General features: G+C 37.8%; 1 protein-coding gene across 1 annotated transcript in view; it reads left to right on the top strand.

Moving 5' to 3' along the window:
• Positions 1-16,458, top strand: part of LOC115219717 (von Willebrand factor A domain-containing protein 8) — a 117,254-nt gene that overhangs the window by 73,476 nt on the left and 27,320 nt on the right. Inside the window, exons 33-38 of the mRNA XM_029789906.2 lie at positions 6,822-6,886; positions 7,977-8,137; positions 9,132-9,324; positions 11,544-11,625; positions 13,032-13,236; positions 16,209-16,317. Of these exons, the coding sequence (XP_029645766.1) occupies positions 6,822-6,886; positions 7,977-8,137; positions 9,132-9,324; positions 11,544-11,625; positions 13,032-13,236; positions 16,209-16,317 (815 nt within the window). The remainder of the gene's footprint in view (positions 1-6,821; positions 6,887-7,976; positions 8,138-9,131; positions 9,325-11,543; positions 11,626-13,031; positions 13,237-16,208; positions 16,318-16,458) is intronic.

Raw genomic sequence — 16,458 nt, 5'->3', positions numbered from 1 at the left:
CACAATGCAACAACAAACAGTACAACTACAAACAATACAACAACAACGACAACAACAACAGTATATAAACAAACCCTCCCAAAAAAAACACAATATAGAATACGAGATAACATATGAAGTTTGAGTTTAAGCTACAAAAACATGAAGAAGAAGAACAACAGCAACAACACATACATAGTAGTATACGCACCACCACCACCACCACCACCAACAACAACAACAACACATACATACATAGTACAAACAACAACAGCCTTTGAACAAACTTTGCATAATATGGAATAAACAATATACAACAGAAAATAAACTTTGAGATTAACAGCAGCGGCAGCTACTACTACTACTACCACCACCACCAATACTACTACTACTACTACTACTACTACTACTACCACCACTACCACCACCACCACTACCACCACCACCACTACCACCACCACTACTACTACTATCACCACCACCACTACTACCGCCACCACCGCTACTACTACTACTACTACTACTGCTGCTGCACAAGCATAGTGCAAAACAACAACAATAGTGAATGAATGAAAAAGTACCATGCACATTACAGTACAGAACGGTACAGAAATATGTAAATCTTAAGTTGTATGCAGTATGAAAGCCTGAGAAATGAAACCCCGCCTCCCATCCCATCTCTGCCACCGATCTTCCTGGAGAAACAAGAAGAAAAAATAGCCACAATAATGACAGCAGCAAACAAAAACAGCGATGGCAGCAGCAGAAACAATAAGAAAAAAACATACAAAGAGGGCAGAGTGGAACGGTAGGTTTAAGGTGAAGAGAAAGAAGTGTGAAAGAATCAAAAAAAAAAAAAATATGAAATGAAAGCAATGTTTTTAAGTGAAGAAGAAAGAAACCTGAGCAAAAACAGATTAATTTTTAGTGTCAACTTTATTTATATGATAACTCATCACTTTTCTTTTAAACTGTGCATGGAAAGCGCATTAAGGTTTGCAGAAATCTTGTTACAATTGTTATTTGCTATTGTTGCCGTGGTTATTGTTGTTGCTGTTATTGTTAGTTTGTCTGTCTTGCATCTCTTCCCCCCCACCCGCCCTGTACCCAATGTCTTCATCCTCGGTCGATCGAATCGATTGTTATTTTTTAAGTCTGGTAAAGTCTTGGCTTTGAAATAACAGAAAAAATTTAAATATATAAAGAATAGGCGTTAGCATAGCCATGTGGTTAGGAAGTTTGCTGTACAACTGTGTGGTTCTGAGTTCGGTCCCACTGCATGACACTTTGTGCAAGTGTCTTCTATAATACTGTAACTTTGGGTTGACTAATGCTTTGTGTGTGGAATTTGGAAGATGAAAACTGTGTTGTAGCTCATACATACATATATACATACATACATACATAGGTGCAAGAGTGGAGTGTGGTAAGAAGTTTGCTTCCCAACCACATGGTTCCAGGTTCAGTCCCACTGCTTGACACCTTGGCCAAGTGTCTTCTACTATAGTGTCAGGCTGACTAAAGCCTTGTGAATGGACTTGGTAGATGGAAACTGAAAGAAGTTTATTGTATGTATATATACATTTGCCATGATAGATCGCTAACCACTAAACCTTTTTTATTTTCTCTCCCTGTTTATTTCTGTGTTCCTTTCTATCAAAGAGCGCAGGCTCGAAACGTAAAAGACTTTCTCACTTCCTGAGCGTTAAACTAATACATCTGTTTGTTCTTTACACACCCGTCTTCGTCTTTTGTTTTTTTGTTGTAAATTCTCACTATATATATATATATATATATATATACATATGTATATGTATGTATGTATGTATGTATATCAGGTCGCTTTCGAGTGCTACTGGTAATATGTAACCCAGTACAACCTGTTGCATGGTCGGGTCGTCGGCGACTAAACTGGCAACCTCACCAAGCTTGCTTGGTGAGGAGGGTGTTTATTGGACACCCTGTGGGATGAAAAACAAAACCCGTCAAAGGGCCGAGAAACTCTTGAGAGTCAACAGCCATTCAATAAATGTCTTAAGGCTGTATCATGCACGGGCACATAGAAATAATCGGACTGAAAACCCGATCGTGCGGTTAAACCATTGGGAAGGAAGGACTCCTAGCCTTTGTTAGGGCATCCTTCTAGGAGAAGATAACTCAGGTAACTGGGATAACTCCGACATAAAACCTGCGGCTCAGTGGTTACCGATGATGTTGACTTGTTCTTCTTTTCGGATTATGGCTGCTGTTGCTTAGTGAGTGGGATTGACTCAGTGCACAGCCTTTCCTCACTTTAAAAAAAAATCTTCTTGCATAGGCATTGCACGATAACAACATTGATTAAGCTTCGTGCAATGGCCATACTCGATAACGAGGGGGCAGCCACCATGTATGTATGTATATATATGTATGTACATGTCAGTTTTTGTGTCTGTGTTTGTCCTCTCACCACCACTTGACAACTGGTGTAGGTGTATTTACATCCCTGTAACCAGCAGTTCAGCAAAAAAGACCAGGATTAAAAAGAAAGTACTGGGGTTGATTCAGTCGGCTAAAAATTCTTCAAGGTGGTGTCCTAGCATGGCTGCAGTCTAATGATTGAAACAAGTAAAAGATAACATGAAAACATCATCATCATCATTGAACATTCATATTCTATGCTGTCAGCTTGTCAGGATCTGATGGGTTCTATGACTGAGTTTTCTATGGCAGGATGCTCTTCTTGTTACCAACCCTCACCTGTTTTCCAGCAAAGTAATATTTCTCCATGGCCAGACATATTTTCACAGAATTTCAGAAATGAATAACACTGCTTAATAATGTCTCCTTTGGCTGGATGCCCTTCCTAATGCTAACCATTTTACAGTGTGTAGTGGTTGCTTTTTGTGGTATCAGCACTGGTGAGGTCACTAAACAGCTTGCAGGACTAAGATCCCTTTTGACTGAGTGGGGCTACAGTAAAAGAAGTAGTCTGCTTTATACTCATGAGAGAAGGGGCCAGAATAGAACACACACACATGTAGGAATAAAATATAGAAAGCATGTATGATATTTTATGTTTTATAAAACATATACATGTTTTGGTAAAGTTACTGCCAGGATTACATAATTGCTTGTTGAAACATTATATAATCCCATTTAGTTACCTCTTCAGTGTTAAGCTAAAAATGCAAAGAATGGTGTTAAATGTCCAATATATATTTTTGTGCAAATCATCATCAGTGGCACCATGTTGTAGGAGATAAATAAACAGAAGTACAGGTGTTTGGGGCTACATCTTTTCATATGTAATGTGTGTGTGTGTGTGTGCGCGCGCACATATGTTTGTTTCTCCTTGTCTAGATGTCATGTGATGGTTGTAAATGAGTGTTATTCATTTCTGATATTCTGTGAAAATATGTCTGGCCACGAGGAAATATTACTTTGCTGGGAAACAGGTGAGGGTTGGTGATAGGAAGGGCATCTGGCCAGAGAAAATCTTCCTCAATAAACTCTGTCCAAACCAGGCAAACATGGAAAAGTGGATATTAAAATGATGATAATGATGATGATATGTGTACACACACACACACACACACACACACATGTGCACTATTGAGAATGACTTTAAAATTTCTCAAAAACATCTAACTCTATACACATGTGAGTCCTTTATTCAATTAATGTTCACTGCTCTTATGTTTATAACCCCACCCGTCTTTAACTTTCATACATACATATATACAGACATACAAATGGATACATTGATACATTAAGTAAATACAGGGTGGGCCAAAGGTCATGCACATAATAAGTTCAATATGCTCTGGAATTGTCAAAGACATGCTTCAGTTTTTCTAAAATTGAAGGAAATGAATAAAATAACGATGAATACATGGATGATAAACAAAATGAATAATGATAATAATAGTAATAATCCTTTTTATATAGGCACAAGGCCTGAAATTTAGGGAAAGACAACTAGTCGATTATGTAAACCCCAGTGTTTCTGGAAGGATGAAAGGCAAATAATAATAATAATAATAATAATAATAAGCCCCTATGCCCTGATGCAGTACCAGGCAGTGGCTCTCATGGCTTCTGATCTTAACTAATTGGAAGTGTTATCATGTACATTGTTTTGTCTTGGTGTAAAAGATGGGCTGAAGCAAATATTCTGCTCAATACCACAGATTTGCATGTCAGTTGTTTGACCATAACCAGTTGAGCATGTCCATTAGTGGCTGACGATATGTGCATCTCTGATCACGAGCAGAAGAAGTGGGGGAGCATAATAGCCATGCGTTGAGAGGGATTCTTTGGGGTTTGAATAATTCACCTCTGGAAACATGGGTGTTTCGTCCAACATCCTTAAACAACCCTTATTCAGGGACCTTCTGAGTGGGATGGGCTACTCAACCAGAAGAAAATTCTAACTGGGCCCCACCTGCAAGGTCATGTGTTGTTTATCTTGATATGAAATCACCATGTCGCGCACATATGGTTGTGATGCATGTACCTAGTGTACCCTTATCAGACGGGTAGTCATGATGTGTAAACTGGGCTTCGTATATTTTACCCCAGTGTCACTTTGATGGCATGCACTGCTCTCTCACTCAATAATAATAATGATAATAATGATGATGATCCTGGGGATACTTGAGGCAGATGGAATCAAACACCACAACATGAAGGAAAAGACTAGAAAAGAGTACCTGCAGTGAGTGAGTAAAATTTTGGCTTGCTAGAAACATAATTTCAGCAATAAACTTGTGTGCAGTCTCAGTAGTTCGGTATGGTGCTGGAATCCTGAAGTTGACAGAGGAGGAGCTAAAGGAGATGGACAGGAAATCAAGAGAGCTCCTGACGATGCATGGAGCCCATCATCCACATGAAGATACTGATCGCCTACACATGAAGAGAGCAAATGGAGGAAGGGGATTGATAAGTATGGAAGACTAGGTATCTCATTAAACATGAGAGTTTAATGAGATACCTAGCTCAAAGTATATACATATTGAGAGAGAAACACCACTGTGCTATACAATACAGTGTATATGATACAATAGTGAAGGTTAAAGGACCAGGCTCACAATCATGAGCTAGTGAGTTTGATTCCTGGACCGGGCTGTATGTTGTGTTCTTGAGCCAGAGACTTTATTTCACATTGCTCCAGTTCACTCATCTGTCAAAATGAGTTGCAACATCATTGATGCCAAGTTGTATATCGGCCTGTACCTTTCCTTTGGATAAAATCAGTGGCATGGATTGGGGAGTTTGGTATGCATGGGCAACTGCTGGTCTTCCATAAACAACTTTACTTGGACTTGTGCCTTGGAGGGTAACTTTCTAGGTGCAATCCCATGGTCATTCATGACCGAAGTGGGTGTTTACCCTTCACAATACTGTGATAGTGTTTAAGGCAGTTGTGTTAAAAAAAATGACAGCAACAATAATAAATTTTTCTAATTTTGGCAGTAGGTTAGTAATTTTGATGGGAGAAAGTTAGTCAATTACATTGACTGCAATACTTGACTGGTACTTTAATTTATCAATCCTGAAAAGATGATGAGCAAAGTTGACCTCAGTGGTATTTGAACTCAAAATATAAAGACCCAGAAGAAATGCCACTAAGCAGTTTTCAGGTGTAGTAATGTTCCTGCCAGCTTGCTTCTTTGATGATGGTGATGATAATTTTAAAAAAATTTCTGCTATAGGTACAAAGCTTGAAATTTTGTCTAGTTGATTACATCCATCTCAGTGTTTAACTTCTACTTATTTTATTGACCCTGAAAGGATGAAAGGCAAAGTTGACCTTGATGGAATTTGAACTCAGAATGTAAACGACAGATGAAATACCACTAGGCATTTTGTCGAGCACAGTAATGATTCTGCCAGCTTGCTGCCTTTAATAATAATAGTATTCTCTGTAATAAGCACAAGGCCTCAGATCTTTTTATGGCACTTATTTTATCAACCCTGAAGGGATGAAAAGTAAATTCACCCCTGGCAGGATTTGATATCGGGATGTAATGCTGGAGCAAATACTACTAAGCATTTTACCTGGCATAATAATAATAATAATGATGATAATGATGATAATAATAATGATGATAATGATGATAATAATAATAATGATAATAATAATAATGATAATAATAATAATAATAATAATAATAATAATAATAATCCTTTCTACTGGAAGCACAAGGCCTCAAATTTGGGGGAGGGGATTAAGTTGATTATATCAATGCCAGTGAATAACTGGTACTAATTTTATCAACCCCAAAAGGATGAAAGGCAAAGTCGACCTCGGTGGAATTTGAACTCAGAACATAACGGCAGACAAAATACTGCTAAGCATTTCACCCAGTATACTAACGATTCTGCCAGCTCACCACCTGTAATAATAATAATAATAATAATAATAATAATGATAATGATGATGACGACAATTTCAAATTTTGGCACAAGGCCAGCAATTTTAGGAAATAGTTAACTACATTGATCCCACTGTTTGACTGTTACTAATTTTATGAACCTCAAAAGGATGAAAGGCAAAGTTGACCGTGACAAAATTTGAACTTAGAATGTAACGATGAACAAAATGCCGCTAAACATTTTTCCATGTGTGCTAATGATTCTGCCAGCTTACCACATAAATAAAAATAATAATAACGATATTATTATTATTATTATTATTATTATTATTCATCCATTTAATTCCTTGAACCTTATATGGGAACAAAATCTGAGAGTTTAAGGCAAGTATATAAGATGTGGATTTGTGATGTGTGTGCCACAGTTGTCCAAGTTTTTGATCTCAACAAATACATATCTCTTTTAACATTCTTTAACTTCAGGAAATATTTACTAACATCAAAAGAAGCTGACCAATTCCGTTTACAATTCATTGAAGAACATGACGGTAAGTCTTGTACACTTGCTGAAATTTTGTTTTTGTTGTGTGTCCCGAACTGTAATTTTACCTTGGTGTTACAGGCAGTTAATTATCTATGTTACTTTGGCTAATTATCTATGTTACTACAGAATTGCTGTTACATTCTGGTATTATATTGTAAATTTATTGGTGTGACAACCACACTATGGTGTTACAGTTATAGTCTGCTGTTACAACTACACTCTGGCATTACAGTTATACTCTTGCATTATAGTAACACCATTTTGTTATACAGTTATAATGTGTTGCTACATTGCTGACACATCAGTGATACAGCTGCCCTCTTGTGTCACAGATATATACATAACCACCATTTCAGTTACACATTTTTTAGTTATAGTTTATTACACTATTCTGTTGTTACAAGTATATATTACTGTGTCATTCTGGTATTACAGTTACATTCTGGTGACACAGCCACACCATGCTATGAGTTATACTCTGGTGTCACTGTTACATATTAATATCACAAATGCATCCTGATATTACAATTGCACTCTTACGTTACAATTGCACTCTGGTGTTACAGCTGCATTTTGGTGTTACAGTTGCATTTTGCTATCATACTCTAGTGTTCCAGTTGAATATTAGTATCAGAGCTGCAATCTGATCTTATAATTGCCATCTGGTTTTACAACTACATTCTGATGTTATAAATGCACTCTGGTATTACATTAAACTCCAGTGTTACAGTTGCATATGAATGTCACAGTTGCAGCCGGCTGTTATTATTGAATTCTGGTGTTACAAATGAACTCCAGAGTTACAGTTTTGCACTCTGGTGTTACTGTTGTTCACTCAGGTGATACAATTACATTCTGGTATTACAGTTACACTCTGATGTTATAGTTACACTCTGATGTTATTGTTACACTCTAGTGCATTACCTCTCATTTTTCCACAATCTCAAGTTTTCACTCCATCTCTACCTTTCTCCCCCACCCCCATCACCTTGTTTCCATCTTGCTATGTTACACTCAGATGCAATCTCAACATTCCACACTCATATTACCAATCAGATTCAAAAATTTTTATAAAGTTTCTATTTGTTGTCCAGGTGAGATTGACAATGAAATAACAGCTGCCACATCACGGCCATGTGACGAAATCACTGTGAAGAAGATACTAGGAGATGACACTTCTGCAGGTCCTAACCGTCTCCTCACTACACCTGATACCTATGCAGTTCTTACCCTTGGCTTCCCACCAAATAGTGAGGTTTGTTGAATATGACTTATTGACTTCACTTTATATAATTCACATTAGTTTCTCAAAACTGTGTTTAAGTGGAGTTTATATCTTTTAACAGAACTAACATGTTACAAGTTTCAGTTTTCTTAGGGAACCTATTTTCTTTCCCCTATTCTCTCTTTATCCACCTTCTTGTACCTTGAGGATATGCCCTGATATCTCATCTCCACCATACTTTCTTCCTTTTTTGCTGGACTAGTCATGTAGCTATGTATCTCCTCTACAGCAAAACACCTGTTCCTATCCTTTTCTATTCTAGCCTCTCTACACCTGGCACAAAACCATCTCTCTCAATACTGCAACCTCACTCCGTTAAAGAGTCCTGTCTTGTCAGTTACTTGGTGACCTCACTAGTGCTGGTGCCATAAAAAAAAAAGCACCCAGTACATTCTGTAAAGTGGTGGGTGTTAGGAAGGACATCAAGCTGTAGAAACCTTGCCAAGACAGACTTGGAGACCAGTGCAGCCCTCATCCTAGTTGGACCCTGTTGAATCATCCAACCCATGCCAGCATCGAATACAGACATAAAAAATAATGATAACAATGATGAGATATGTGTGTGTATTAATATATGCATATATAGTGTCTCTAGTTATTGTCGTATAATGCGTCTATGTTAGTATCCTGGGATTTTGGTATAGTGATCTCCAGTGAACCATCATTATCTTCATCATCATCACCATCATTTAATGTCTGTTTTCCATGCTGAAATGGTTTGATAGGAGCCAGCCAGGCTCCATGTGTATTTTGGCATAGTTTCTATGACTGGATGCCCTGCCTAACACCAATCACTTTACAAAGTGTACAGGGTGCTTTTATGTAGCATCAGCACAAATGCGATTATGTGGCACTGGTACGGGTACTTTTTACAAGGCACCAGCATCTACAAGCCCACACGATTAGGAGTGCTCTGCTGGAGAAGCATCAGAGTAAAATCCATTTATTCATTTTACTATTGTAGACTACAACAAATGAGGTTTACCAGATTCCTCGAGGGGAGCAGACTTATGTTAGTAATGATGACTTTCTCAGTTTACACAAACTCCGTCAACATGTGCCTCCACAGTCAAGTGTACCTGTGTTACTACCAGAATCTGGTCAAGTTGTCCGTGCTATTGAGCCTGAGTATGTGCCTAAGTCAGCTGAAGTCACAAGTAAGTGGATTATTTTTAAAAATCTTGGATCTCATATCTGTGTGTGTATGTGTGTGCATGCATGTATGAGACCTTGTATGTCCTTATCTTTTGAAATTTGCACACCATATCACTATATGTCATAAGAGGCATCAGGAAAGGCATTTGGCTATAAATTATTGCTCCAAAATGTCTCATCCAACTCATGACAGCATGGAAATATTGAACACAGTATAGCTGTGAAAATAGCAGAGAAAAATTGGCTATTTACCTTTAGAAGTCTAAAAAATAGCTGCTAGCAAGCAGCAACACCTTTTTTCCCTATCTTCTAAGGGTAAATTCCCTATCTTTCTCTACTGTTTTTCAACACATTTGGGTGCTTCCGAAGTTTGTTTATAGTATGTATGCATGTGTGTGTGAGTGTACACACATGCATGCACACACACACATGCACACACGTGTGCGCACACACACATGCACATACACACACACACACACACACAAAAAGAGGTCTTTTATATGTCACCTCTGCAGAATTTCCCTTAACAATTTCCTCAAGCTCTTTTGACATATCAACTGTCTGTGCAAAATCTCATTGTATGTGAGTGTGTGTGTGTGTGTGTGTGTGTGTTAAGTAGTTAACAGTGCATGCAAGACTCCTTTCAAACTTTGTCAATAATCCACCATGTCAGGCTTATCCTACTCTCAGCTGCCACTAGTACTCAAGAAATTAGTGTATTGCTTAAGAATACAATCTGTTGCTCAGCTCATGGACCTTGCAATTGTTAGCTTAACCTCTAAGCACTATACATTCATTTATACATATATCCTAACTAACTAACTAACTAGCACTCCATCAGTTATGATAACGAGTGTTTCAGCTGATCCGATCAACAGAACAGCCTGCTCATGAAATTAACGTGCAAGTAGTTGAGCACTGCACAGACAGGCATACCATTAATGTAGTTCTCAGGGAGATTCAGTATGACACAGAATGTGACAAGGCTGGCCCTTTAAATTACAGCTACAGCTCATTTTTGCTAGCTGGGTGAACTGAAATAACATGGAGTAAAGAGTCTTGTTCAGGGGCACACCATGCTGACAGGAATTGAACGCTCAACCTTACAATCATGAGCCAAATGCCGTAACCACTAAGCCATCAGCCTTCACATACATACATACATATGTACATACATGTGTGTGTGTATGTGTGTACTTGGTGTCCCCTAGAAGACAGTATTTTGAATTTGAAGTTAAGGAAGAAGGTGCCAAGAAATATGTATATATCATTTTTTTGCTTGCTTATTATGAAGTTGTTACAATTTCTAGTCTTTGGTAATTAGCTGTGGTACTATTTCATTCATACACACACATACACACAGAATCGTTTGCACAGTGGGTGAAATGCTTAGCAGTATTTCGTCCATCCTTATGTTCTGAGTTCAAATTCTGTTGAGGTCAACTTTGCCTTTCAGCCTTTTGGAATCGATAAAATAAATACTAGTTGAGCACTGGGGTCAATGTAATCAATTTAACTACTCCTGGGGGTATGAGTATATATATATAAAAGAAAAATCTACACCCCTCTGCCAACCTATGTCAAGCCAGTGTGACAGAGTAGGCTTATCAAACCAGTGTGATCTTAAACTCAAAATCACAACCTCCACATCAAACTGAGGTTGGTGAAGAGAACATACTGAGGCCCTTGTTCTGCAGTGAACTGAGCATAGGCAATCCAATCCTATCTACTGTATGTATATATATGCCTGTATGTGTTTGTGTGTGTGTGTATATGAATGCCTGTATGTATATATTTTTCGTTTTTGGATTTGGTTTGCAAAATTCTTTATATGAGTTCGTGTGTTGAAGCATATTCTGTTGTGTCTGGGAGAGTCATTTTCTTTTTGTGCATTATAATTTAACACACTCACCGGTAAATTTTATACTTATTTCTTATTTTTATTTTCCTAAAATTTTCGTTGCGTCTTGCAGCCTCTTCAATAGTCTTGACTATGTGTCAAATTATAAGACACAAAAAGAAAATGACTCTCCCCAGACACAACAGGATATGTATTTATTCTTTTACTTGTTTCAGTCATTTGACTGCAGCCATGCTGGAGCATTGCCTTTAGTCAAACAAATTGACCCCAGGACTTATTCTTTGTAAGCCCAGTACTTATTCTATCGATCTCTTTTGCTGAACTGCTTTATTTATTTATTGTAAATTGTGTTACTTGCAGAAAATGATTTACTAGATGCTGCAGGTTTTCTTGAAATTGCTGATTTAGTGAACAAGAAATTAAGATATTTGAATGTCCCAAGGTTTGTATACACTGTTTTATATTGTTATATTGTTGTTGATATAAAGGGTTGAGCATTATACTTACAGATTATACATGCAGATGCATACATACACACACACACACACACACGCACACATAAACATGTGACGGAACTCCCACAATTTCCGCATGAATGTTCCAGTTGCTGGACAAATAGAAGGATTAAGCTTTAGAAGTGTGACTTATCTTTTGTCTCAATCAAAGACACTTGCAACTCATTGTATTGTAGTTTATTAGTGGCTGAGTATTCCACAGACATTTTGTACCATTAGCATAATATTGAGGTAGAATCAGTGTGATGCTGTTTGGGACACTGTTTGGGACGCTGTCTGAACCCTGTTAATCACTGGTACAGTCTAGTCAGTACATTACACTCCAATGTTGTGTATGTATCAATGAGTGTGTATATCACTGCATATACACACTGCTGAGTGAAGTTGTGTGGCTTAGTGGTTAGGGTATTCAACAAATGATTGTAAGGCCATGGGTTTGATTCCTGGTAGTGTTTTGTTTCCTTGAGCAAAACACTTTATTTCACTTTGCTCAAGTTCACTCAGCTAGGCAAAAATGAGTTGTCCTTGTAATTCAAAGGGCCAACCTCATCACATTCTGTATCATGCTGACTCTCCTTGACAACTACATTCGGCTGTGTGTATCTGTGAAGTGCTCAGCCATTTGCATGTTAATTTCACAAGCAGGTTGTTCCAATGATTGGACCTGTTGGGACCCTAGTCGTCGTAAACAACGAAGTGTCAGTATCCACACTGCTGAGTATATGTAGCATGTATATATTAAGTATGATATATAGGTAGCTATTTTAATTTAGTATTGCCTTCATTGCATATTGAATTAGATTTGATTGCTGCTGTTCAGTCCACTGCAATGCAAAGGCCTCAGTATTTTTTCTCTTCACCAAACATGGTCTGATGTTGGGGCTGTTAATTTCAGCTTGAGATTGTACTCACTTGATGAGCCTATTCTGCCACACTGGCTTGACATGGTTTGGCAGAGGGGTTCAGTTTTTATAGTCTTTCTGAGGAGTAGTTAAATTAATTACATCAACTCCAGTGCTTAACTGGTTCTTGTTTTATTGACACCCAAAAGGATGAGAGGCAAAGTTGACCTCACTGGAATTTGAACTCAGAATATTAAGATGGATGAAATAGCATAGTTTTATCTTGTTATATTGTTGCTGATATAAAGGAGTGAGCATTATACTTACAGATTAGACAGACAGCATAATCACCATTAAAATAATTATTACCATTACCATTATTATTATTAATTTAATGTAATGGTAATGGTAATAATTATTTTAATGGTGATTATGATGATGATAATGAAAGATAAGTGACAAACAGACATCTGATTTCTGTTCCCTTTCAGCTCAGGACGTTCTCCACCATATAGTTTCTGGCTGATGCAGCCCGCTGACACAAGTCTGAAGTTAGCCTCACTCAGTGGTGAAGGACTTGTAACAGTTGACTCCAGTGGTTATGTACAACTGTGGGAGACATCGTTGGTCCATTTACAGCGCTCCCTCCAGGAATGGCGTAATATGATTGGTTATGAAGATACACGCCCACTCCATGTGAGTTTTACTTGCTGTTTGTTATATTGCTTTGTATGTATGTGTTTTTTAAAAATATCATCATCATCATCATTGTCATTTAGCGTCCGCTTTCCATGCTAGCATGGGTTGGACGGTTCAACTGGGGTCTGGGAAGCCAGAAGGCTGCACCAGGCCCAGTCTGATCTGGCAATGTTTCTACAGCTGGATGCCCTTCCTAACGCCAACCACTCCGTGAGTGTAGTGGGTGCTTTTTACATGCCACCGGCACAGGCACCAGACGGGGCTGGCAAACGGCCACGGTTGGAAGGTGCTTTTTACGAGCCACCGGCACGGTTTTTTAAAAATATACTTTGTTTTTTTAAAATATACTTTGTTTTTTTAAAATATACTTTGTTTTATTTGGAAACTCTTCATTTGTTTCGAATTTTTCTTTATTCATTTGTGTGTGGACATCATGCCTCTGTGTGTGTATGTGTGTGATTAAGAAAAACCAAATAGTTTTTTATTTTGTCTAGTCTTACTGCATGGTACCTTGGGCAAGTGCTGTCTATTAAAGCCTGAAATTGACCAAAACTTTGTGCAGTGATTTTATGGATAGAAACTGACAGAAACCCACAATGTATGTATGTACATGTATGTGTGTAAGTTGTGTGTGTGTACATATGTTTGGTGTTAACTGCTGGAAGAAGGAGTATTCATTACCATTGGAGAGATAAATAATGCTTTTATTTTGGTTGAGTCACTCTCTTGCTACTCTGGGTTTCGCCTGTAGGTACGCTGGGTCTTCAAGCAAGTTATTACTCATAACTTGTCTGAAGATCCTGTGTACCTACAGGTGACATTCACAGTAGCAAGAGATCAACTCAACCAAAATAAAAATATTATGTAACATACAAATCTACATGTATGATATGTATGTGCATGTGCAGGTATGTGTGACTGTGTGTTTGTTTACATTTGTGCTCTACAAAAGTCATGGGCTCTGATTAGTGTTGTTGTGACTTCACCTGTCAACAAATCATTATTCATTTTATACATTCAAAGGTGGAATTCTGGTTTAAGGACCCCACATAACCCCTCATAACTTTTTCATTTTGGGGATTTTTCAGAAATCTTTTGTGAATTTGTGCTCTGCATACGGGACTTCATATGATTATGAAAAAAGGTGTTTTTCTTTCAATTTTATAACACCACCTCCCCTAAACTGTAAAAGTTCCATTTTTATTTTTAAATCAGAGTTTAAAACATGGACAGCCCAAATTTTTAGCTTAAATCCCAGCAATGGACAACTGTTGGGTGCATCATCATTCCATTGAATGTGTTTATGAGGACAAAAATATTGAAAAATATCAATGCATGTCAGAGTGACAAAGAAATGAAGGTTTCAGGTGGTTGTGAGATGTGCTAAAATAACAGCTAAATTGCCCTTAAATCACACACACAAAAATTATGTTTTGTATAATCATATGAATTCCCATGTGTGGAACTCAAATTCACAAAAATTTTCTGAAAATCCCACAAAATAGAAATGTTAGGGGTTATATGGTGTGCTTAAATCGGAATTCTGCCCTCTCAGAGATGTGTGAAGTAAGAGTTCCCTCATGTGAAAAAAGTAGGCTTTAGAAACAGGAAGGGCATCAAAGTATCAGCACAGAAGAGGTTGCCATGTTCTAAAAAACTTAAGACCCTGTATTGTCTTTGTTTGTTGCATTACTCCTTAAAAGAATACTGGATGATAATGGATTGAATATCATTGATTGCACATCTGCTTCTTCAAGGCTGAAACAGGTGTGTAGTGACGTCATTTTCCAGTGTGCGCACACGCAACGTCATTCTTCAGTGTGCGTGTGCGGAACGTCATTCTTCAGTGTGCGTGTGTGGGGCTGGAACCTTCTGGAAAGGCCTAAGGAAGTTCCCTCATGCACATGCGCTAGAGACTGGGGAAGAAAATTCTATCACGTTCCTTGTTAGCGTCGTTGACTTGAGACACAGCTATTGAAGAGAAAGGATTTGTTTGTTAAATGTGTGATCAGCCATTCTCCTGTTCCAGACGCTTGGGATTTGACCTGCTCTGTTGCTGCTGAATTTGTTGTAAGAATCTTACAAATGTTAAAATTCAGCCTTGCTATATTGAACCAAGTGGATACCAATATACCAACGTGCTTCATTTGTAAATAAGAGAATAAAGAATCATATATATTTTTAAAGTTGCGTTTTGTTCCTGACTGGTAGTTTCTGGAAACAAAAAGAAAGGAAATTGTGTTGCACCCAAGTTGCACCCAAAAAGTGTAAAGAATCAACCAGTTCCCTTTACAGGTGGAACTAAACAGTAACTACAATAGGTAGATATGTCTTCAAATATGCTATTAATTCATTTCCTGTGGGATATCTTCATCATCATCATTTATCATCCACTTTATCATGCTTATACAGTTCACACAAAATTTGTTGAGGTAAATTTTCTATGGCCAGATACCTTTCCTGTTGCCAACCCTCTCCTGTCTCCAAGTTAATATTTTCCCATAGCTAGACATGTTTTTCATGGAAGATTGACAACAAACAACCTCGCTTGTATGATGATGAAACCCATTTACAACCCTCTTGTGGTATCTAGACAAATGTACACAACACACACACACAACACACATGCACACACACACACACACATACATTGTAGAAACATTTGCCCAAGGATGTGTTGTGGAACTGAACCAAAGACTACATGGCTGAGAATCAAGCTTCTCAACTGTAGAGTGATATCTGCACTTACCTTACAGAATTTTTGTTGTTATTTTTAAATGCATGATCTGAAAGAAAAAAAAATCTATTTCATATTGAAAAATGTAAATTTTTTATAAAACATAACAACTCTCTTTTCCATTATAAGCATAGATAAAGAGAAAGTTCCCTCAGAATAGTTAATCATTCAAGCAACCAAACTCTCCAAAACTAGTAACTAACCAATCTCATGAATATATTTTGTTTTCCAGATTAACTATGAGCGTGACAGTGGCAAGTCAGCTGAGTTCCCTAAACATGGGAAAATAGATCCTGAGAATGCCCCACATGTTGGGGGAAATACCTGGGCTGGAGGAACTGGTAAATATATACATATTTAAGATTGTTTGGTATTAAGCTCTTCACTATCACATAGCTCTGTGATTAGAGTGTCAGGCTCACATTCATGAGGTAGTGAGTTTGATTCCCAGACCAGACTGTGTGTTGTGTTTTTGAGCAAGA

The sequence above is a fragment of the Octopus sinensis genome, linkage group LG15 (genome assembly GCF_006345805.1).
Source record: "Octopus sinensis linkage group LG15, ASM634580v1, whole genome shotgun sequence".
In the NCBI taxonomy this organism is placed as follows: domain Eukaryota; kingdom Metazoa; phylum Mollusca; class Cephalopoda; order Octopoda; family Octopodidae; genus Octopus; species Octopus sinensis.
The sequence above is the reverse complement of the archived record's forward strand: the minus strand, read 5'-3'. Positions and strand labels throughout refer to the sequence as shown.